Genomic DNA, 23,137 nt, shown 5'->3' on the forward strand with positions numbered 1-23,137 from the left:
CGAAAGGACAAGTGCTGAAAAAAATTAAGGCGAAGACTGCACTGCAAGTAGATGTCGTAGTAATTTAATTTTTCAGTTAAAGTTAATGACTTAACTCTTGGGAATCTTAATTATGTTTGCAATAATACACTTCACTGGCAATCAATTAAACTTAGATCAACAAATATAAGCTAAAGCTACTACATTTAATTAATGATATAATTCAAAATTTTACTAACAACTTCAACTGATGTACCGGCATACATCAAAGGTTGTTTTCGATTAAAATGGCCGAGGAGTTCTGAATGTATAACCTATAAGAGAAAATAGTCTGAAATAAAATTTTGTTTGAGCAGAACAAGAACACAAACGGCTCTGGAACAACAACACAGGCAACACAAAAACCCTCGAGCTACGAGAACACGTCTCAGACACTGCCGCGTGTAGAACAGATACAGCAGCAACATGACGCCGTTACACGATATACGAAGGACCCTACTTTTGTTATTGATGATCCAGCGGTGAGTTGCAATACTATATTACATTATTATTGGACAAAAAACAGATCATAATACATCATGATATTTCATCATCCTATTATTTGTTTAGTTTAAACATATTTATTTTACGAGTGTAAATCAAGTTATTATATTTATCACTCTCGTTGGCACGATTAAACGCGAGAGTGTGGTCTTGTGTTGTGGGGGAAACCAGAGCAAACCCACTTGTTGCTTGGTGACCACAAACAAAACTCACAAACCCCCCCCCCATGCCGGGAATCAAACCCAGGTTTTGTTTGAAAATTAAAGTAGATAGTTATGGTACCGTAATTAATCTAATTTCTATTGTTATTATAATCATTATTATTTAAACAAGACACATTTGAATTAAAAAAGGCATGATTCTCCTTCAGGTGACCCCATTTTTTATCTTTTACATAGATTGCACAATCATGTATGTGCTTCTTTAGATAAAATGCAATGCATGAGTATAATACTTAAAAGTTATTCAGTCCGTATTTAATAATGTCTTGAGTCAGACTTTCAGACATTGGCTGAGAAAACGGAATTCTTACTTGGTTCAAGATATCCATAATATAAATGATTTTGACAAATAAAATTAGTGTCTGAATGTAGAACAGATTACTTTTAACAGATACAGCTTTTTTACCATCTTTTCTCCTGTAATAGCATTTTTAAAAGTTATAAAATTTGCTTTTTTGAGCCCCGAGTAAGTAAGTCTCAAACTGACAGACTCCTCAGTCCAAGTTTAGACTCAGACTCAGAAAAGCTTTTTTATTCAGGAACAAAAAAATATATTTATTCCATTTCTTTTACATTTTTTTTGTAAATAATAGTAAAACATTAATAATATATTTCAGCTAATTTAACCATCAATGCTTTGATAGAAGAAAAATCACAATGAAATGAACTTTTGCCATATTGAGTTTTGAGTCTGAACACAGACTTGAGACTGTTCGTAATTACTGCCCCAGGGGTCACAATTACGAAAAGTTTCAAGTCTAAGTTCAGACTCAAGTGGAAAAACTGCAAGTCTTTATTTCATTGTAATTTTCCTTATAATAGTGGAGTACTGATGATGAAATTTGCTGCATTGTATAACTATTTCAAATTGAATATATATTTACATATATTTTTGTTAAACGAATTGAAAAAATATGATTCTTTGTAATTAATTAGAAGTCCTTATATGAGTCTAGACTGTCAGAGTCTAGTCTCAGACTTGAGACTGTTTGTAAACATGAACCCAAGCCCCAATACCACTCAAACTCAATCTCAACTCATTTTACCATATAAAATCAAAATTTATTCGAAAGAAATATATGTTTTTACACATTTTTTAAACCGCATTTTATCATTGAATATGTTGGTTGAAACCTTTGGTCTAGATTCCATTGGAAAAATATTCTACAGCCAAAAATGTACTTGAGTTCAATTCATTGCCTTTTAACATTAATTACTACTCAAGTTTATTTTTTGCTCTAGAATGAGTTTTCTTTAAAATATTGTCAAAATCTTTCAATGACACATTCTAAGAGAAAATATGTTTTCAAAAAGTATAAAAACATGCATGATTTTGAATAATATGATGCTTGTATGTGGTAAAATGAGATTGAGATTTGACTTAGATATTTTCGTAATCATGAACCCAGACATTAGTGAATACGGGGCCATGCTTCAGTAAACTTGAAGTGTTCCTTAAAGTACAACACTAAACTGCAATATTGCATCATACTTATAGCTCACTTTCAAAAACACGCTTTCAGATGAGATATTTTTTATTGAATTGCTATATACAAACAAGGCCACCAATCTCCAGTTTAACACTCCTGTGGGCTGTTTGAAGGATATAAGATGTAGCTTCAATTAGCTCTTCTCTGTATATACGTTGTAAAATCGCAAAACATCCACAAAAAAATCCACAACCTTGGGATCATTTTCAGTTTTGGCTAAAGTTTAGTTGACAGAAATATGTAGCAAAATAATGAAACTATGGCACTAAGATCATTTTCATTTAAGATCTTTACTGAACCTAGATAGATCAACAGACAGATGGATGGACAGACAGACGGATGGACAGACAGACAGACAGAGGGACAGACAGACAGACGGACGGAGGGACAGATAGATAGACAGACAGCGACAGACAGACAGACAGGCGGAGGGACAGATAGACAGACAGACAGACAGACAGACAGACGGAGGAACAGACAGACGGAGGGACAGACAGACGGAGGGACAGACAGACAGAATGACATACAGACAGACAGACAGATGGCTGGACAGACAGAAGGAGGGACAGAAAGAATGAAAGAAAGAAAGAAAGAAAGAAAGAAAGAAAGAAAGAAAGAAAGAAAGAAAGAAAGAAAGAAAGAAAGAAAGAAAGAAAGAAAGAAAGAAAGAAAGAAAGAAAGACAGACAGACAGACAGATAGACAAGACAAAACAGATGGAGAGATCAGCGTATGTACAAACATATAACATTATTTAGACAAACATATATATATTATATAATGATCATCCATATATTTTTACAAATATCTCAAATGGTGCTTGAAACGAATGGGAACATTATATCAAATATACCAGGATATAAAGAAAATAATAACTAGCATAATACAGTGTTACATAATGCACATACAACAAGCACATCACCATACTTAATTTGAATATCATTACGGCAAATGTCAAACATAATTATTCCTTGATACTGAATATTATATTTATTCTAAGCAACATTTTAAGCAGTGAGCAATTGTTATAGGACAACGCAGTTCACCAGTGTGTGTGTTGGTGTTTGGACACTCTTGTCAAGAGCACAACTTGCTAAGTCTTTCAGGTATTGACTTCAAACTTCATACACAGATATTCTCATTGAGGAGAATTGCAGTACACAGGAACCATAACGCTGGGTGCAGTATTTCTTAGTAGCTATTGCCCTTTCTTAATTTTAATACTATTTTTTGTCCGGAACATAACTTAAAATGCCTTTGATGTATTGACTTCAAATTTATATTCAGTAGATCTCAGAGGTGAAGTACAGTATACAGGAACCATAACTTTGGGTGCAGTATTTTTTTGAGTATTGCCATTAATGTCACCTTTCCTACATTTTATTGTCAAAAGGATATTTTACTCAAAACATCTTTTGTGGTATTGACTTCAAACTTCATATACAGATAGATCTCATTGAGGAGAAGTGCATTACACAGGAACCATAACTTTGGGTGTAGTGTTTTTTAGTTATTTCCCTTTGTTTATTTTCAAACTTACTTCTTGTCCAAAAAATAACTTGAAAACCTTTGAGGCATTGACTTCAAACTTTATGTTCAGATAGATCTCATTGAAGAGAATTGCAGTATACAGGAACCATAACTTTGGGTGTAGTGTTTTTAGCTCACCTGTCACGTAGTGACAAGGTGAGCTTTTGTGATCACTCTTCGTCCGTCGTCCGTCCGTCCGTCCGTTCACAATTGCTTGTGAACACAATAGAGGTCACAATTTTGACCTGATCTTTATGAAACTTGGTCAGACTGATCATCTCTATAAAATCTAGGTCAAGTTCGATGTTGGGTCATCTGGGGTCAAAAACTAGGTCACTAGGTCAATTAGTAGAAAAACCTTGTGAACACAATAGAGGTCACAATTTTAGCCTAATCTCAATGCAACTTGGTCAGAATGGTCATCTCTATAAAATCTAGGTCAAGTTCGATATTGGGTCATCCGCGGTCAATAATTAGGTCACTAGGTCAATTAGTAGAAAAACCTTGTGAACACAATAGAGGTCACAATTTTAGCCTAATCTCAATGCAACTTGGTCAGAATGATCATCTCTTTAAAATGTAGGTCAAGTTCGATATTGGGTCATCCGCGGTCAACAACTAGGTCACTAGGTCAATTAGTACAAAAACCTTGTGAACACAATAGAGGTCACAATTTTAGCCTAATCTCAATGCAAGTTGGTCAGAATAATCATCTCTATAAAATCTAGGTCAAGTTCGATATTGGGTCATCCGCAGTCAATAACTAGGTCACTAGGTCAATTATTAGAAAAACCTTGTGAACACAACAGAGGTCACAATTTTGACCTAATCTTTATGAAACTTGGTCAGACTGATCATCTCTATGAAATCTAGGTCAAATTCGATATTGGGTCATCTGGGGTCAAAAACTAGGTCACTAGGTCAATTAGTAGAAAAACCTTGTGAACACAATAGAGGTCACAATTTTAGCCTAATCTCAATGCAAATTGGTCAGAATGATCATCGCTGTAAAATGTAGGTCAAGTTTGATATTGGGTCATTCACGGTCAATAACTAGGTCACTAGGTCAATTAGTACAAAAACCTTGTGAACACAATAGAGGTCACAATTTTAGCCTAATCTCAATGCAACTTGGTCAGAATGATCATCTCTATAAAATCTAGGTCAAGTTCGATATTGGGTCATCCGCGGTCAATAACTAGGTCACTAGGTCAATTAGTACAAAAACCTTGTGAACACAATAGAGGTCACAATTTTAGGCTAATCTTAATGCAACTTGGTCAGAATGATCATCTCTATAAAATCTGGGTCAAGTTCGATATTGGGTCATACGCAGTCAATAACTAGGTCACTAGGTCAATTATTAGAAAAACCTTGTGAACACAATAGAGGTCACAATTTTAGCCTTATCTTAATGAAACTTGGTCAGAATGATCATCTTAACATAAGCTAGGTCAAGTTCCATATTGGGTCAACCCAGGTCAATAATTAGGTCACTAGGTCAATTAGTAGAAAAACCTTGTGAACACAATAGAGGTCACAATTTTAGCCTAATCTCAATGCAACTTGGTCAGAATGATCATCTCTATAAAATGTAGGTCAAGTTCGATATTGGGTCATTCGCGGTCAACAACTAGGTCACTAGGTCAATTAGTACAAAAACCTTGTGAACACAATAGAGGTCACAATTTTAGCCTAATCTCAATGCAAGTTGGTCAGAATAATCATCTCTATAAAATCTAGGTCAAGTTCGATATTGGGTCATCCGCAGTCAATAACTAGGTCACTATGTCAATTATTAGAAAAACCTTGTGAACACAACAGAGGTCACAATTTTGACCTAATCTTTATGAAACTTGGTCAGACTGATCATCTCTATGAAATCTAGGCCAAGTTCGATATTGGGTCATCTGGGGTCAAAAACTAGGTCAGTAGGCCAATTAGTAGAAATACCTTGTGAACACATTAGAGGTCACAATTTTAGCCTAATCTCAATGCAACTTGGTCAGAATGATCATCTCTATAAAATCTAGGTCAAGTTCGATATTGGGTCATCCGCGGTCAATAACTAGGTCACTAGGTCAATTAGTAGAAAAACCTTGTGAACACAATAGAGGTCACAATTTTGGCCTAATCTCAATGCAACTTGGTCAGAATGATCATCGCTATAAAATGTAGGTCAAGTTTGATATTGGGTCATTCACGGTCAATAACTAGGTCACTAGGTCAATTAGTACAAAAACCTTGTGAACACAATAGAGGTCACAATTTTAGCCTAATCTCAATGCAACTTGGTCAGAATGATCATCTTTATAAAATCTAGGTCAAGTTCGATATTGGGTCATCTGCGGTCAATAACTAGGTCACTAGGTCAATTAGTACAAAAACCTTGTGAACACAATAGAGGTCACAATTTTAGGCTAATCTTAATGCAACTTGGTCAGAATGATCATCTCTATAAAATCTGGGTCAAGTTCGATATTGGGTCATACGCAGTCAATAACTAGGTCACTAGGTCAATTATTAGAAAAACCTTGTGAACAAAATAGAGGTCACAATTTTAGCCTTATCTTAATGAAACTTGGTCAGAATGATCATCTTAACATAAGCTAGGTCAAGTTCCATATTGGGTCAACCCAGGTCAAAAACTAGGTCACTAGGTCAATTAGTAGAAAAACCTTGTGAACACAATAGAGGTCACAATTTTAGGCTTAACTCAATTCAACTTGGTCAGAATGATCATCTCTAGAAAAATATAGGTCAAGTTCGATATTGGGTCATTCGCGGTCAATAACTAGGTCACTAGGTCAATTAGTATAAAAACCTTGTGAACACAATAGAGGTCACAACTTAAGCCTAATCTAAATGTAACTTGGTCAGAATGATCATCTCTATAAAATCTAGGTCAAGTTCGATATTGGGTCATTTACCGTCAATGAACTAAAAATAGAAAAACCTTAAATGACTTCTCCTCATAAACCAATGATCAGATTTTGATGAAACTTGACAGAAATGTTCCTTGGGCAGTTCTTAACCAAAATTCCCCAAATGGTTCCAGTCCGCTGCACAACATGGCGGCCAGAAGTAAAATAGCAAAATCTTTAAACGACATTTCTGAAACAGATAGGCAGATTTTAACAAAAACTTGACAGAAATGTTGCTGGGGTGGTCCTTGACCGAAATTGCCTAAATGTTTCTGGTCCACTGCATAACATGGCGGCGCAGCTAAAAATAGAAAAAGTTTTAAACGACATCTTTTTAGAAATCGATGATCAGATTTTGATTAGACTTAACATAAATGTTCCTTGGGTGGTCCTTATCCAAAATCTATCAAATGGGTCCATTCCGCTGCACAACATGGCCGCCAAGACTAAAAAATGGAAAAACCTTTAAACAACTTCATCAAAAACCAATAATCTTATCTCAGTAAACTTGACAGAAATGTTCCTTTGGTGGTCCTTGTTAACTCAAATTGCCCAAACCGTTCTGGTCCGCTGCACAACATGGCCATCAGAGCTAAAAATAGAAAAATCTTTAAATGACTTTTCTTCAGAAACCGATGATTGTATTTCTATTTAACTTGGCGAAAATGTTTGTTAGGTGGCCTTTGCTTGAGCCTGTAGGCCAGTGCAGCACAGGCACTGATGTGCCTCTTGTTTGCAAAAATCTTAAAAATATGTCACCAATTTGCTACTATTCAATATAATTTCATGTTCTCATTTGCAATTGGCTGACTACTATTGAACGTTTCACATTTGTACTCAACAGTATGTGCAGTCTACACAAATAATAGTGTACATATTTGTACATTTTTGTTAGCCTATCTGTCTGTCATAGTTACCTTGGCACAAGAATACTATTACTGACACATTTAAAACATTCAAAAACCAAAGAACTTAGAGCTCAGTTGTTTCCTGGAAAAAGTAAAAATGTTGTCACCAACTACATTGTGTCTGCATTGATGTTATCATTGTCATTATTGATGTAGTTCCCATTCACTTACAATTGTGACCATCACCTTCATGTTACCTTGACGTTAAAAGTCCAGTGTTAGAACTGTTAATGCCCTCAGTATTTGCAGCTAATACCAATCCCTATTCAACAAAACATTTCTTCATATCATTCCCTTGAACCCATCTTTTCCATCATACTTTTCAAGGTTTGTTCCCACAACTTTTTGATGCATTCTGTTGATTTTGAAGATGTTTGTTTTTATAGAAAATTTGGCACAAGTAAATGTTTAATAAACACATTAATAAAACCCTTTGAAGATGTTGTTTGTATTTTGTTTGCTCATTAATATACTATGACAACTTCCATTCATTCATGATTGTTAACAACAAAGTAAACTTGTCGCCTGGTGGCATCCATTAATTACTAACAATTAAGGAAGAACCAGTAACTCAAAATATTGATGCATTGCAATCCTGAAAGTCCCAATAGTATGGATCGATGGCAGGTAAGCGATACAGGGCCACCATGGCCCTATGGTTAGCTCACCTGTCACGCAGTGACATAATGAGCTTTTGTGACCGCTTGATGTACGTCGTTCGTCAACATTTTGCTTCGAACAACATCTCCTTAACCCCTTGGCCAATCATGATGAAACTTGGCAGGGATGTTCCTTGCATGAAGCTCTACCAAAGTTGTTCAAAGACATGGATTCCATGCGAAACTCTGGTTGCCATGGTAACCGATAAGAAAAACTTAAAAAAAATTCTCCTCCAAAACCACAAGGCCTAGAGATTTGATATGTAGCATCACCTAATGGACCTCTACCAAGATTGTTCAAATTATGCCCCTGGGGTCAAAAATGACCCCGCCCCGGGTCACGTGGTTTACATAGACTTAGATATGGAAAACTTAACAAATCTTCTCCAAAACTAGAAGTCCTAGGGCTTTGATATTTGGCATGTATAATTACTTTATGGACATCTACCAAGATTGTTCTAATTATGCCTCTGGAGTGATAAGAGGCCCTGCCCGGGGGTCGCAAGTTTTACATAGGCTTATTTAGTGAAAACTTAAAATCTTGTCTAAAACCACAAGGCCTAGGCATTTGATATATGGTATGTAGCTTTACCTTGTGGTTCTCTACCGAGATTATTCAAATTATGCCCCTGAAGTGATAAGAGGCCCCACCTAGGGGGTCACAAGTTTTACATAGGCTTATATAAGGAAAGTGTTTAAAAATCTTCTTGTCTGAAAATGCAAGGCCTACGCATTCAATATTTGGTATGTATCATAACCAAGTGGTCCTCTACCAAGATTGTTCAATTTATGCCCCTGGGGAGAAGAGGCCTATCCTGGGGGGAGTCACAAGTTTTGCATAGGCTTATATAGAACAAAAAACTTCTTGTCTAAACCAACAAGACATTGGCATTTTATATGTGGCATAACCTAGTGGCCCGCTACCAAGATTGTTCAATTTGTGCACCTGTGGTGAAAAGAGGCCTCACCCTGGGTGTCACAAGTTTTACATAGGCTTATATAGGAAAAAACTTTAAAATTTTCTTGTCTGAAGCCACAAGGACTAGGTCTTAAATATTTGGTTTGAAGCATTGCCTACTGATAGGGTCATGTGGGGTAAAAAACTAGGTCAGTGGGACAAATAAAAGAGTGGCCTCTAGGGGCCATACTTTTCATTGGATCTTTATGATAATAGGTCAGAATGTTCACTTTATTTAGCAAAGCTACAGGTGAGCGATACAGGGCCATCATGGCCCTCTTGTTTTAGTATTTCCATTTGTCAACTTTCATACTTTTTGTCAGGAGATTAACTCAAAATATCTTTGTGGTATTGACTTCGAACTTCATACACAGATACTCTCACACAGGAGAATTGCAGTACATGGGAACCATAACCCTGGATGCAGTATTTCTTTAGTTTTTGCCCTTTTTTAATTTTAATACTATTTTTTTGTCCGGAACATAACTTAAAATGCCTTTGAGGTATTGACTTCAAATTTATATTCAGTAGATCTCAGAGGTGAAGTACAGTATACAGGAACCATAACTTTGGGTGCAGTATTTTTTTGAGTATTGCCATTTGTCACCTTTCATACTTTTTATTGTCAAAAGAATATTTTACTCAAAACATCTTTTGTGGTATTGACTTCAAACTTCATATACAGATATATCTCATTGAGGAGAAGTGCATTACACAGGAACCATAACTTTGGGTGTAGTGTTATTTCCCTTTTTTAATTTTCAAACTTACTTCTTGTCCAAAAAATAACTTGAAAAGCCTTTGAAGTATTGACTTCAAACTTCTTATTCAGATGGATTTCATAGAGGAGAATGACAGTGCACAGGAACCGTAACTCTTGGTGCAGTACTTTTTTGAGTATTGCCATTTGTTGCTATTTTCATTCTTATTTTTTGTTGGGAGAATAACTCAAAATGTCTTTGAGGTATTGACTTCAAACTTCATATACAGATAGATCTCACTGAGAGGAAATGCAGTGCTTAAAAACCATAACTCTGGAAGCAGTACGCTTGGAGTTATTGCCCATTGTAGTTTTTCAATGTTATTCTTTGTCGTAGTGCGAAGTTGAAACAGTTCCTAATTTGGCAGGGGTAATGGCAGTCTGACTGATCTAATGCTACACTAAATATAATACTGTAATACATTTCTAACTCAGTGTGCTACACAAACTTTATTAATATACTGCACTTTTTAGAAAGCCCCGAAACAATGCAAATCACTGTTTTTACAACAAAGACACCATTCACTCATACATTTATACAGTATGTTACACATTTAGATGTTTTGCAGTTAATCTTATATTATATGCGGTGTATTACACTTTTAGTTGTATTACACTAAGTGCTATTTTATATGTGTGTATTTCACTTATACGGTAGTTGTATAAATCTAAATACTATTTGATATGCAGTGTATAACTGTGTATTACAGTTTTAGATGTTTTACACTTAAAGTTAATGTTATTATTCTAAATGCAGTGTATTAGACTTAGTTGTATTACACTAAATGTTATTCTTTATAAATGCATTGTATTACACTTTAAGTTGTTTGACTCAAAATGTTATAATTATATACGCAGTGTATTAAAATTACTTATATTACTCTAAACATTATTGTATGACGTACACCTTTTAATGTTTTACAGTTATATTATCTATTCATTGCATTACTCTTTTAGCTGTTTTACACTAAATGTTATTCTGTAATCAGTGCATTACACTTTTAATGATGTTACACTAAATGTTATTCTTTATGCACCAGTCAATCGTAACCACGGCCTCCCCAGGTCCAGGGGTATACCAGGGATAGCCGGGGAAATGGGCCGTGTTTTTACCTTCCAGGTGGCCCCACAGTGCCGGATAAATGCGGTCAGGTTTTGTCTTCCCGCAAAATATAGCGGGGAATGGGCCTTACTTAAAATCCCTTGGGTGCGGGGGCATTTGGCGGGTGTTTCATGAGCAGTTTGTTCCCGCAGAGTGGGACTTTGCCCGGGCTTGGCTTGACCAAAAGTCAAAGTCCCCACTATTAATTGGACCTGGGGGGGCCGTGGTTACAATTGACCGGTTCATTATTTCCTTAACATTTGTTTTTCAACAAGAATGTAGGAGAGTCTCCCCAATGGCAACCTGTTTACCCACATTATTATGGAAGCCATTTTTTCACTCATTTACACAAATTGAAATACAATTCCAGCCAGTGTAATACACCATATCATTTATACTGTTTTGTTCCTTTCCCTCTCAGATAACACAAGAGAGCCCCCCAGATGTCCCAGACGACCTATATGCCAACAAGGAGGCCATCGTTAGGACCAGGTGGGAGGAGGAAGATCAGAAAACTCTCGCTGTGCTGGGAACCGCACCTCCACCCCCACAGGTCAAGGCGCCAGCAAATAAACTTCAGAAAGGTATGTACATGTTCCGGCATAAACATAAACTTTTTTGTGGCAATAGAAAACAACTTAAAGAATGGTCTTCCTCAAAAAAAATATTGTAATTTGATTTTCAATAAACAGTCAAACTTGTTGGCTCAAACTCATCTTTAAATGAGCAATTCTGCTTGGCTCAAATTTCTTGAGGCTCGTGGTATCTGCCAGTCCATGGGAGTTCGAGTCAAAAGGGTTCAAATGTACATGCGAAGCCCAAGGCTATTTTGTAAAAAAAATTAAAAAATATTTCTTTAAAGGTGCAAATAAAAAATTATTTTAATTTAATGCATTTTCAAGTTTTACTCATTTGACTTAAACGATAGAACAAAAAAGCGTATGATTTAGGTTCAGATTAAAAATTATTAGTCTTTATAAATGTTTTTTATTTTAATAATAGCTACATGGCCACAAATTCCCCAGTTAGAAAATGCCAAAATATTGCTTACCGGTATATCTTTTTGTCATAAGCATTTTTGTGTTTTGATTATTTAAGTCAAATGAGTCAAACGAAATAATGCATTAAAATGAAAAAAAAACTCAGTATTTTTTACAGATTGAGAAGAAAGCTCCATCACAACAGCATTATTATTATGAGTGGCATTTGCAAGAAATAATGCCATTTATATGAAATGGTCTGTCTTTAGAAAGTATATTTGGAAATTTTTTTAAAGAAAAATGCCTTTCTACCTTACCGAATAATATTTGGGCTTTTAACCTTAACAAACATATTTTTTCATCCTTATTTGAAGCAAATTCAGAACTCACATGGTATTTGAAGCTGCACTCTCACAGATTGAACGTTTTGATAATTGTTTTATTTTTTGTCTCGAAACAAGCCAATTTTTGCGAAAATCCATGGAAACTAATGATACAAGACTGCTGACAAAAAATTAGGTCGCATATTTTTATAATTAAATGATGTTTTATGCATTTTTCTTAAACCATTTGTAATGGTTTAAGCCGTAAAACATTAATTTTCGAATGGAAATATGAAAATCTATGATCTGACTTTTTGTCAACAATCATATATCATTGGTTTGCATATATTTACGCAAATATATGCTCGTTCCAGGACAAAAAATAAAAAAAATGTAAAAATGGTCAATCTGTGAGATTGCAGCTTTAAGAAACTATATATGACTTTACTTATGCCCCTTGGAAATTAGTCAATGCACCTTTTGCCTTGGTTAATCCTTACAAACTATTTACAGGGAAGAAAAAGCCAGTTCCAGATGGTCCTGTGGATGACTACATCGACATGTCAGGGACAGAAGGCAAGGAAGAAGCTGAAGAAGGACAAGAGGAGACAACTGATGTAGACTTTGGTACGGTCGAAGAACCATATGAAAATTATCAGGTTGGAAAGTCAACTGAAAAACTGTATGAGAATTGGAAACAAGACAGTGGAACCAAAGCGAAGAAATCTGGAGCTTCTAAGGGATGTAAATCAGTAATTGGCACAAAGGGAGGTAAAAAACTGCCAATTGGAACAAAGGGAAGTAAGCCTCAAAAAAGTTCAAAGGGAACTAATTTGGAAGTTGAAAAGAAGGGAGATAAGCCAAAAGTTGTTCCTAAGCCTAAGGTAGTTGATTCAGAAAGTGGAAGTAAGAAAGGTAATATGGAAGTTGAAAATAAGGGAGATAAGCCAGAAGTTGTTCCTAAGCCTAAGGCAGTTAATTCAGAAATTGGAAGTAAGGGAGGTAATATGGAAGTTGAAACGAAGGGAGATAAATCAGGGAGCACTGAGAGTGATGAAGAAGCCCTTGATGATTATGAGAACACTAAAGAAATGAAGAAAGTTACCAAAGACTATGTGAATGCTACTGCTTTCAAGAAAACCAAACCGAAGAAAGCGTAGCATCTTTTATAACATTACACCACACCAATTTGATATTTCTTTTGACGGATGTACCACAACAATTTTTCAGAAAATGCAAACAAATACACAATCATCTTAATATAATTATTACATCGCTGACAATTCTAGGAAGACTTAAAGTGGAATATTAAATGAATACTCTGTGATTAAAATTACACTTAGAAGGGAGATGATGTTAAAATTATTAAGGATTATAATTCATAATATTGTATGAAAAAAAAAATTGTCTTCCCTGTTTCTGTTTTTAAATGAAATTGGAAACTTGTATTTTTATTTATTATTATTATTATCAAATTATTATTACAATAATTATTTTTATTGTTATAAAGATTTACACTGATGTTTACAAACATTAACCAAAAGAAAGCATTGTGATAAATATCCATCATTCCTTAACAGTTATTTTAAAGATAATAAGATGCATGATAAAATTAAAATTGTTTTGGTGTAATCGTTTAATAATATTGAATGCCACAATGTATAATTGTAATGATTATATGTACATTTATGTTATTGATGTATTTGTTATGAACAATAGCTTAAGGTTTCTTGATTTTTTTATGATGGAGATAAGTGCCTTACAAAAATAGTGCTCAATTAAAATGAGAAATGCAGAAGAAAAAAAAGATTTTTTATAAGACAGGTCTTTTGAAAGCTGTTTAGTTTCATTTAAAATTTCAAGTGCATGAACAGTAAACCAATTTGTGTATTTTCTTACTAAATCATTGAAATGGGTAATTAAGCAATGATAAATAATATTAAAAAAACTGGCGAAAAATTATGGCCTCCAAACTGAGGCTAAAGAAAAAACATGGGAACTTTCATGAGTTTGTCGGATATGCCAAGAAAAATAATGATCAATTGTCGACTAATGTGATTCAAATTTCTATACTGTATGCAAATGAGATTAGTACTTCAAGATTTTGACACATTGAACAATTGTGGCTTTAAATTTATAAATGTGGTCCAAAACACTGCATGAATTACAAAATGGATCAAAATATCTATACTCCTTCAATCGACTGCACACATCAAGGACTATGATTTGGTGCATACTTTTACCTATCACGTGGAACTAGCTACTGAACAGGCGGGTCTTATTTACCTCATAAAGCATTTCTGCATGAACATATAACATTGGTTTCAGTTAAACCAGCTATGTAAATAGTAGCTTTAAATAATGCTTGCCAGGATGGTGTAGTAAAAAGGAAACTCTTGGAACAGTTGAAACTGTACAAATTTACTGTCACTTTTGTGCAAAATGGCATTGCGATGTTACTTTAATTCTGACCTGCAAGCAAGTTCTTTTTTGCATACTGTAGAATTGTAGAAGCTGTTGTAATTGTTCACAACTATTTATTTTGTAAGGCAACATTTATGCTGGATAATACAATTTTGTAGCAGTAGATTGTCTGAAAGAACTGATTTATGTAGATTTAGTCATTTTTGTGATATTTTTAGCTTGTCTGTGTTTCATAGGGTGTCACCTTAAGCGTTGTTGTGCATTGGCCATTGGCCATTACTCAAAAACCATTCAAGATATTTAGATGAAACTTGGTACATAATTTATGCTAACAAAGACAATATCTAGTAACTGGCTGTTATAATGTTGAGTTACGCCCAACCTGGGAACCCCTGTTTGCTAGTCTGAGGCACTTTACCAACTGAACTAAACCATGACTGGATTAAACTCACATTTTTATGACCTCTTATGCTAGACTGTGCTTTGGCCTTCATCCCCTGTGCACAAGAATTCATCTACAAATCCCAAAATCAGACCATTTATAACCATTGTAGGCAAGTCAGGCTCTCTACCAACTGAGCTTACCATGACTGGATAACTCACACACTCTTAAACCATTGCCAGTCAGTGCCATAATCGTTGTCCATTCTGTGCTAGAATTCATCCTCAAATTACCAATCAGACCATTTATAACCATTGTAGGCAAGTCAGGCTCCAACTGAGCTTACCATGACTGGATAATTTACAATAATCTTTGACCTGTGCTAGGCAGTGCCATAACCGTTGTCCGCTCTGCGCTAGAATTCATCCCCAAATTACAAAACCAGCTATTTATAACCATTATAGGCAAGTTAGGCACTCTACCAACAAAGCTTACCATGACTGGATAATTTACAATACTCTTTAACCTGTGGAAGGCACTCACTGATTGCCATGGCCGTTGTCTGCTCTGTGTTAGAATTCATTCACAAATTACCAAACCAAACAATTTATAACCATTGTAGGCCTCCACAATCTTGCCACAGTACAACTCTTAAAAACTAAGTGGTACTACTCACAGTCACATGTTGGATGCAAATTGCCCTTTGAATTGTGTAAATAGTGACACTTTTAAAAACAACAATATTTAAGTGCTAAATTGAGACTTATATTATTGCTTATATTAGATTAGTGAGTTTTGATACTATATTTATGATTTTATTTTAGTGTTTTTGTACTTATGAATGGGGTCAAGTTTTGACCCCACTTTAGTCAAAGAAAAATACTGCTGTTGGTAAAATTGTACATAATGAAGGTAATAATCAACATTATATGTTTAATATTTCATTTTATATTGAAGCTTCGCATAATTGTTTAATCAAGAAGTAAAGATGGTTTTTTGTTTGACTGATTGAACATACATTTACTTTGATGAGTAATTCCCTATAGGACAATCACTATTAGGATTAGTTGCTCTTTTTTTCTTTTTCTTTTAATGAAAGTCCAGGGGTGGTATTCATAAAACATCTTAAGCCATTTCTTAAATAAATTTCCTAACAAATTTGAAGCCATATTAAACAAAATATAGAAATGTTTTTAACATACAAGGTTTTATATGTATTAAAATCAATGTCAATTTAGTATTTCAGACAGTATTAGGTTATTATATAATGTGACAAACATGATATTTAACTTAAAAAACCGACTTAGGTTAGGAAATGACTGAAGATGTTTTGTGATACTGGCCAATGTCTTGATAGCCTTAGTATACCTGTTGGAATCAGTTGAGTCATTGATGTTGTTGTTGTTGTTGTTGTTGTTGTTGTTGTTGTGTATAAAACCTTAATGATTACCATATCTCAAAAACCGTTAAAGTGATTCTCGTATTTAAAATCAATACATACACATGTATAACAAACATAAATATTGAGCAATAATCCTTTAACTACTTAGTAAATAATGCAGTGATGGAAAATTTTAATTACTGATAACAAGATTGTAACTGTGTTATTAATAGCTGAAAATGCACTGATATTAAATGACTGGTGAGTCCTAAAAGATTTACAGTGATTAAATATTGTCTCATAAGGTAGAGACACCAGGTTTTTTCAAATAATGCACAGTAGCCTTCATGAGAACCATTGTTTTCGATATGTATTCATCCTTTTCAGTAAATTAAAATAATAGTTTTAATTGTGGTACTGCTCATTTGGGAGTGAGAATTCATCTTTAAACCTATCAAAATAGCATGATCATGTCAGAGATAATACACATATATATGGTACAGCTTTTATAACTTTTGCCTTAAAAGTTGTTGAATAATACTTCTTGTTTGACTTGAAAAGTCAGATGAGCGTGCTGGCATTCGATCTGCAGTGCTCTTGTTTATGCATAACTATAGATATAATCTTCTAAAAGGTGCTATATATATATATATATATATATATATATATATGTAAAATTGCTCAATATCTGTTAAAAAAATCTTACTAAAAAGTTTAGTGTCTAGCAGTTTATTTTTAACAAAACTGACTCATGCTTATTTTTACATTCCTATTTTTGACTGTCAAGGTCATTGCAGGCTTTGTATACATGTTATTATGAAAATGTTATCCTTACTTTTTCTGTCATTTAATTAAAACAAAAGAGTTCTCTGTGTGTAAGGTATTGAATACAATGCTTGTTATGTGAAACTTAAATAGTATTACTTTGCACATATTTTTTTTATTAAGACAATAAATTTTAGATGTAAATTTCCAGGAATTCAGTAGGACTTGCTAAATGAATAGATAAATAAATACCAATACCAAAGATATATAGTAAAAACCATCACAGTGTCTCTAAACTTAATTATTGCAGGCCTTTACCTTTTATTTATTACTTCAATTTATTACAGGGAGCAGCTGCTGTAGTATTGCTAATTTAACATATCGAGGGCCTACATCACAAAACATACTTTACTTATATAGAGCGCGAGAAAGACTTAACTCCTTTCATATAGCTGAGGGACAGACTTAAAACCTTCTATATATAGAGAGAGACAGACTAAACTCCATCTGTATAGAGCAAGACAGACTGAACTCCATCTGTTTAGTGCAATACAATCTTAACTCCTTCTATAAAGCTGAGAGACAGACTTAACACCTTCTATACAGCCAGAGTGACAGACTTAATACCTTCTATACAGCCAGGGAGACAGACTTAACACCTTCTATACAGCCAGAGGGACAGACTTAACACCTTCTATACAGCCAGAGAGACAGACTTAACACCTTCTATACAGCCAGAGAGACAGACTTAACACCTTCTATACAGCCAGAGTGACAGACTTAACACCTATACAGCCAGAGAGACAGACTTAACACCTTCTATACAGCCAGAGAGACAGACTTAGCACCTTCTATACAGCCAGAGGGACAGCCAGAGAGACAGACTTAACACCTTCTATACAGCCAGAGAGACAGACTTAGCACCTTCTATACAGCCAGAGAGACAGACTTAACACCTTCTATACAGCCAGAGCGACAGACTTAACACCTTCTATACAGCCAGAGAGACAGACTTAGCATCTTCTATACAGCCAGAGAGACAGACTTAACACCTTCTATACAGCCAGAGAGACAGACTTAGCACCTTCTATACAGCCAGAGAGACAGACTTAACACCTTCTATACAGCCAGAGAGACAGACTTAACACCTTCTATACAGCCAGAGAGACAGACTTAACACCTTCTATACAGCCAGAGAGACAGACTTAACACCTTCTATACAGCCAGAGAGACAGACTTAACACCTTCTATACAGCCAGAGAGACAGACTTAACACCTTCTATACAGCCAGAGGGACAGACTTAACACCTATACAGCCAGAGAGACAGACTTAACACCTTCTATACAGCCAGAGGGACAGACTTAACACCTTCTATACAGCCAGAGGGACAGACTTAACACCTATACAGCCAGAGAGACAGACTTAACACCTTCTATACAGCCAGAGGGACAGACTTAACACCTATACAGCCAGAGAGACAGACTTAACACCTTCTATACAGCCAGAGGGACAGACTTAACACCTTCTATACAGCCAGAGGGACAGACTTAACACCTATACAGCCAGAGGGACAGACTTAACACCTTCTATACAGCCAGAGAGACAGACTTAACACCTATACAGCCAGAGAGACAGACTTAACACCTTCTATACAGCCAGAGGGACAGACTTAACACCTTCTATACAGCCAGAGGGACAGACTTAACACCTTCTATACAGCCAGAGAGACAGACTTAACACCTTCTATACAGCCAGAGAGACAGACTTAACACCTTCTATACAGCCAGAGAGACAGACTTAACACCTTCTATACAGCCAGAGGGACAGACTTAACACCTTCTATACAGCCAGAGGGACAGACTTAACACCTTCTATACAGCCAGAGAGACAGACTTAACACCGTCTATACAGCCAGAGAGACAGACTTAACACCTTCTATACAGCCAGAGAGACAGACTTAACACCTTCTATACAGCCAGAGAGACAGACTAAACACCTTCTATACAGCCAGAGAGACAGACTTAGCACCTTCTATACAGCCAGAGAGACAGACTTAACACCTTCTATACAGCCAGAGAGACAGACTTAACACCTTCTATACAGCCAGAGGGACAGACTTAACACCTTCTATACAGCCAGAGGGACAGCCAGAGGGACAGACTTAACACCTTCTATACAGCCAGAGCGACAGACTTAACACCTTCTATACAGCCAGAGAGACAGACTTAACACCTTCTATACAGCCAGAGAGACAGACTTAACACCTTCTATACAGCCAGAGAGACAGACTTAACACCTTCTATACAGCCAGAGAGACAGACTTAACACCTTCTATACAGCCAGAGAGACAGACTTAACACCTTCTATACAGCCAGAAAGACAGACTTAACACCTTCTATACAGCCAGAGCGACAGACTTAACACCTTCTATACAGCCAGAGAGACAGACTTAACACCTTCTATACAGCCAGAGAGACAGACTTAACACCTTCTATACAGCCAGAGGGACAGACTTAACACCTTCTATACAGCCAGAGAGACAGACTTAACACCTTCTATACAGCCAGAGAGACAGACTTAGCACCTTCTATACAGCCAGAGAGACAGACTTAACACCTATACAGCCAGAGAGACAGACTTAACACCTTCTATACAGCCAGAGAGACAGACTTAACACCTTCTATACAGCCAGAGAGACAGACTTAACACCTTCTATACAGCCAGAGAGACAGACTTAACACCTTCTATACAGCCAGAGAGACAGACTTAACACCGTCTATACAGCCAGAGAGACAGACTTAACACCTTCTATACAGCCAGAGAGACAGACTTAACACCTTCTATACAGCCAGAGAGACAGACTTAACACCTTCTATACAGCCAGAGAGACAGACTTAACACCTTCTATACAGCCAGAGAGACAGACTTAACACCTTCTATACAGCCAGAGAGACAGACTTAACACCTTCTATACAGCCAGAGAGACAGACTTAACACCTTCTATACAGCCAGAGAGACAGACTTAACACCTTCTATACAGCCAGAGAGACAGACTTAGCACCTTCTATACAGCCAGAGAGACAGACTTAACACCTTCTATACAGCCAGAGAGACAGACTTAACACCTTCTATACAGCCAGAGCGACAGACTTAACACCTTCTATACAGCCAGAGGGACAGACTTAACACCTTCTATACAGCCAGAGGGACAGACTTAACACCTTCTATACAGCCAGAGAGACAGACTTAACACCTTCTATACAGCCAGAGAGACAGACTTAACACCTTCTATACAGCCAGAGCGACAGACTTAACACCTTCTATACAGCCAGAGAGACAGACTTACTGTTTATTTTAAATGTTTTTAATAAAGTCAATATTTCCATCCAATTGTTATGAAATTTTGTCAGAATACTTGGTGAAAAAAAGGTTACTATCTGAAATCTTAGGTTTGCAAAATTACAACTTTTAATCAAAATTCACTTTAATGTGGTGTTGCTGCATTGGCATCTTGTTTGATAACTATTATGATACAGACTTGTAGCTTGCAAAGGTTAAACAATGAAACATTACCAGACAATCCATACCCCCCACCACCCACCTGCCCTGTCAAAGAAATGAGGTTAAATTGAGCCTTAGTGCCATTTATGGCATTGACAATGTCTGAATGCAATGACTCAAAAACTGATGTTTAAGTGATATTTTAGCAAATATATTTTAACCGCTGTGGTTCGTTAACACCAGGTGTAAGGTATTATATTTCACTTGTCAGTATATATTACTTGTGTTTCTGGTAAATAAGGTTACCATGGAGATTTTATTAAACGAGTTTTCTTGGCTAAGTGTATATGAGAACCAGTCTTACTTCTGGACTGAAACACTATACCTTACTCTACGCATTATTACTGATATTTGATAGTAATGACAACTTATATTCACTGGTGGCTTCGCTGATATCTTCCATGGCCATTAGGAAACAGAAGTTTACTGTAATTGAGTCTGATATGGTTATATCCCAAGATAATGGCTACTAATAAGAATATTATATTGCAAAGAATTATGTTCATAATGTTATACTGTTTTTACATCTGATACTTGTGTTTTTATTCTGTTATTATTCTAATAAGATTCTTATCACCCATGAATTGATTTTTTTTATTGAATCAGTATGTTTAAATGTTTTTAAGATATATGAAAGAGAATTCTATTATTTTACAGGGGTTCTTAAGTTAAGGATAAATCCTGAAATTGAGGTTGAGAGATTTTAAATTAAACTATTGTGCGGATGTAAAGAGCATTTTTTACTTGGAAATATTCACCAATAACAGAATACATCCCTTGAAATGATTATAAAGGACTAAAAAATATTTTTAAAAGTGTCCTAAGACCCTTGACCCTGCTTTAGGCCTGAATCCCTCATACTCCAACAGAGACCTTGGGCCATGATTACGAACAGTCTCAAGTTCAAGTCTAGACTCAGACTCCTGGGGCTATGATTACAAACAGTCTCAAGTCCAAGTCTAGACTCAGACTCATGGGGCCATGATTACGAACAGTCTCAAGTTCAAGTCTAGACTCAGACTCCTGGGGCCATGAGTACAAACTGTCTCAAGTCCAAGTCTAGACTCAGACTCATGGGGCCATGATTATGAACAGTCTCAAGTCCAAGTCTAGACTCAGACTCCAGGGGCCATGATTACGAACAGTCTCAAGTCCAAGTCTAGACTCAGACTCCAGGGGCCATGATTATGAACAGTCTCAAGTCCAAGTCTAGACTCAGACTCCAGGGGCCATGATTACGAACAGTCTAAAGTCCAAGTCTAGACTCAGACTCCTGGGGCCATGATTACGAACAGTCTCAAGTCCAAGTCTAGACTCAGACTCCAGGGGCCATTATTACGAACAGTCTCAAGTCCAAGTCTAGACTCAGACTCCAGGGGCCATGATTACGAACAGTCTCAAGTCCAAGTCTAGACTCAGACTTAGAAAAGCATTTTAATGTTAAACAAACAAAAAATCATATTTATTCCATTTCTTTTACAAAAATGTATGTTCATAATAGTAAAACATTCAAATAGTAATATCGATATTTCAGCAAATTTTTCCATCAGTGATCTGATTGAAGGAAACGTACAATAAATGAAGTTTTGACATAATGAGTCTTAAATCTGAACTCAGACTGTTCATAATCACTGCCCCTCAGGCTATTTACATAACAGGGTGAAATAAACAGCTGTTTCCTTGATTTGTTTAGCAAAATAGATTTTTTTATAGCAAATAGATTTTTATAACATTAAAAATATCAAATATGTGTATGTTTTATACTTGCATATATATATATACCTATAACTATATTGCTTTTATATGTTTAAACTTTATTTTGTGTTAGTATATATTATTTTTGTATGTTTCTGTACTTTTTATGTATGACTATTTATGAAGTCAAACATTAGCTGTTTTGTTTTTAGATTTTGGTTTTAAATTCTGCTTTCCTGGTTATTAAAAATGAAAATGATTTTTGCATCAATGCTTTCAATTCAGTCATATGTAAGGATAACTCACTATAGTATGTAACACTATTAGCCATAAAACATCAATTTTTGAACATAAATATTAAAAACTGTGATCTAATCTTTTATAAGCAATCCTTCATTACTGCTTTTCAGACATTCACCCCTAATTTGGCTTATTCCAAGACAAAAAAATACAAAGTAGTCAAAAAGGTCAATCTGTGAGAGTGCAGCTCTAAGCAAAAAGTCATGTTATTATGGTAAGCCATTGGCTGGAATGTTGTCGTCTGCATCCTAA

General features: G+C 35.6%; 1 protein-coding gene and 1 long non-coding RNA gene across 2 annotated transcripts in view; one reads left to right on the forward strand and one right to left on the reverse strand.

Moving 5' to 3' along the window:
* The window catches only part of LOC128205151 (uncharacterized), a 32,259-nt gene extending 14,438 nt beyond the window's left edge, over positions 1–17,821 (forward strand). The window contains exons 3-5 of the mRNA XM_052906603.1: positions 336–500; positions 11,495–11,657; positions 12,890–17,821. Coding sequence (XP_052762563.1) covers positions 336–500; positions 11,495–11,657; positions 12,890–13,536 — 975 coding nt within the window. The 3' untranslated portion in view covers positions 13,537–17,821. The remainder of the gene's footprint in view (positions 1–335; positions 501–11,494; positions 11,658–12,889) is intronic.
* A 457-nt stretch (positions 17,822–18,278) lies between these two features.
* LOC128205152 (uncharacterized) lies at positions 18,279–19,054 on the reverse strand. Its single transcript, XR_008256182.1, has 3 exons — positions 18,730–19,054; positions 18,413–18,604; positions 18,279–18,316 (listed from the first exon to the last, which is right to left on the reverse strand). It is a non-coding gene; the product is annotated as an uncharacterized LOC128205152 (long non-coding RNA).
* Positions 19,055–23,137: the final 4,083 nt, after the last annotated feature.

This window comes from Mya arenaria, chromosome 10 (genome assembly GCF_026914265.1).
Source record: "Mya arenaria isolate MELC-2E11 chromosome 10, ASM2691426v1".
NCBI classification, from domain to species: domain Eukaryota; kingdom Metazoa; phylum Mollusca; class Bivalvia; order Myida; family Myidae; genus Mya; species Mya arenaria.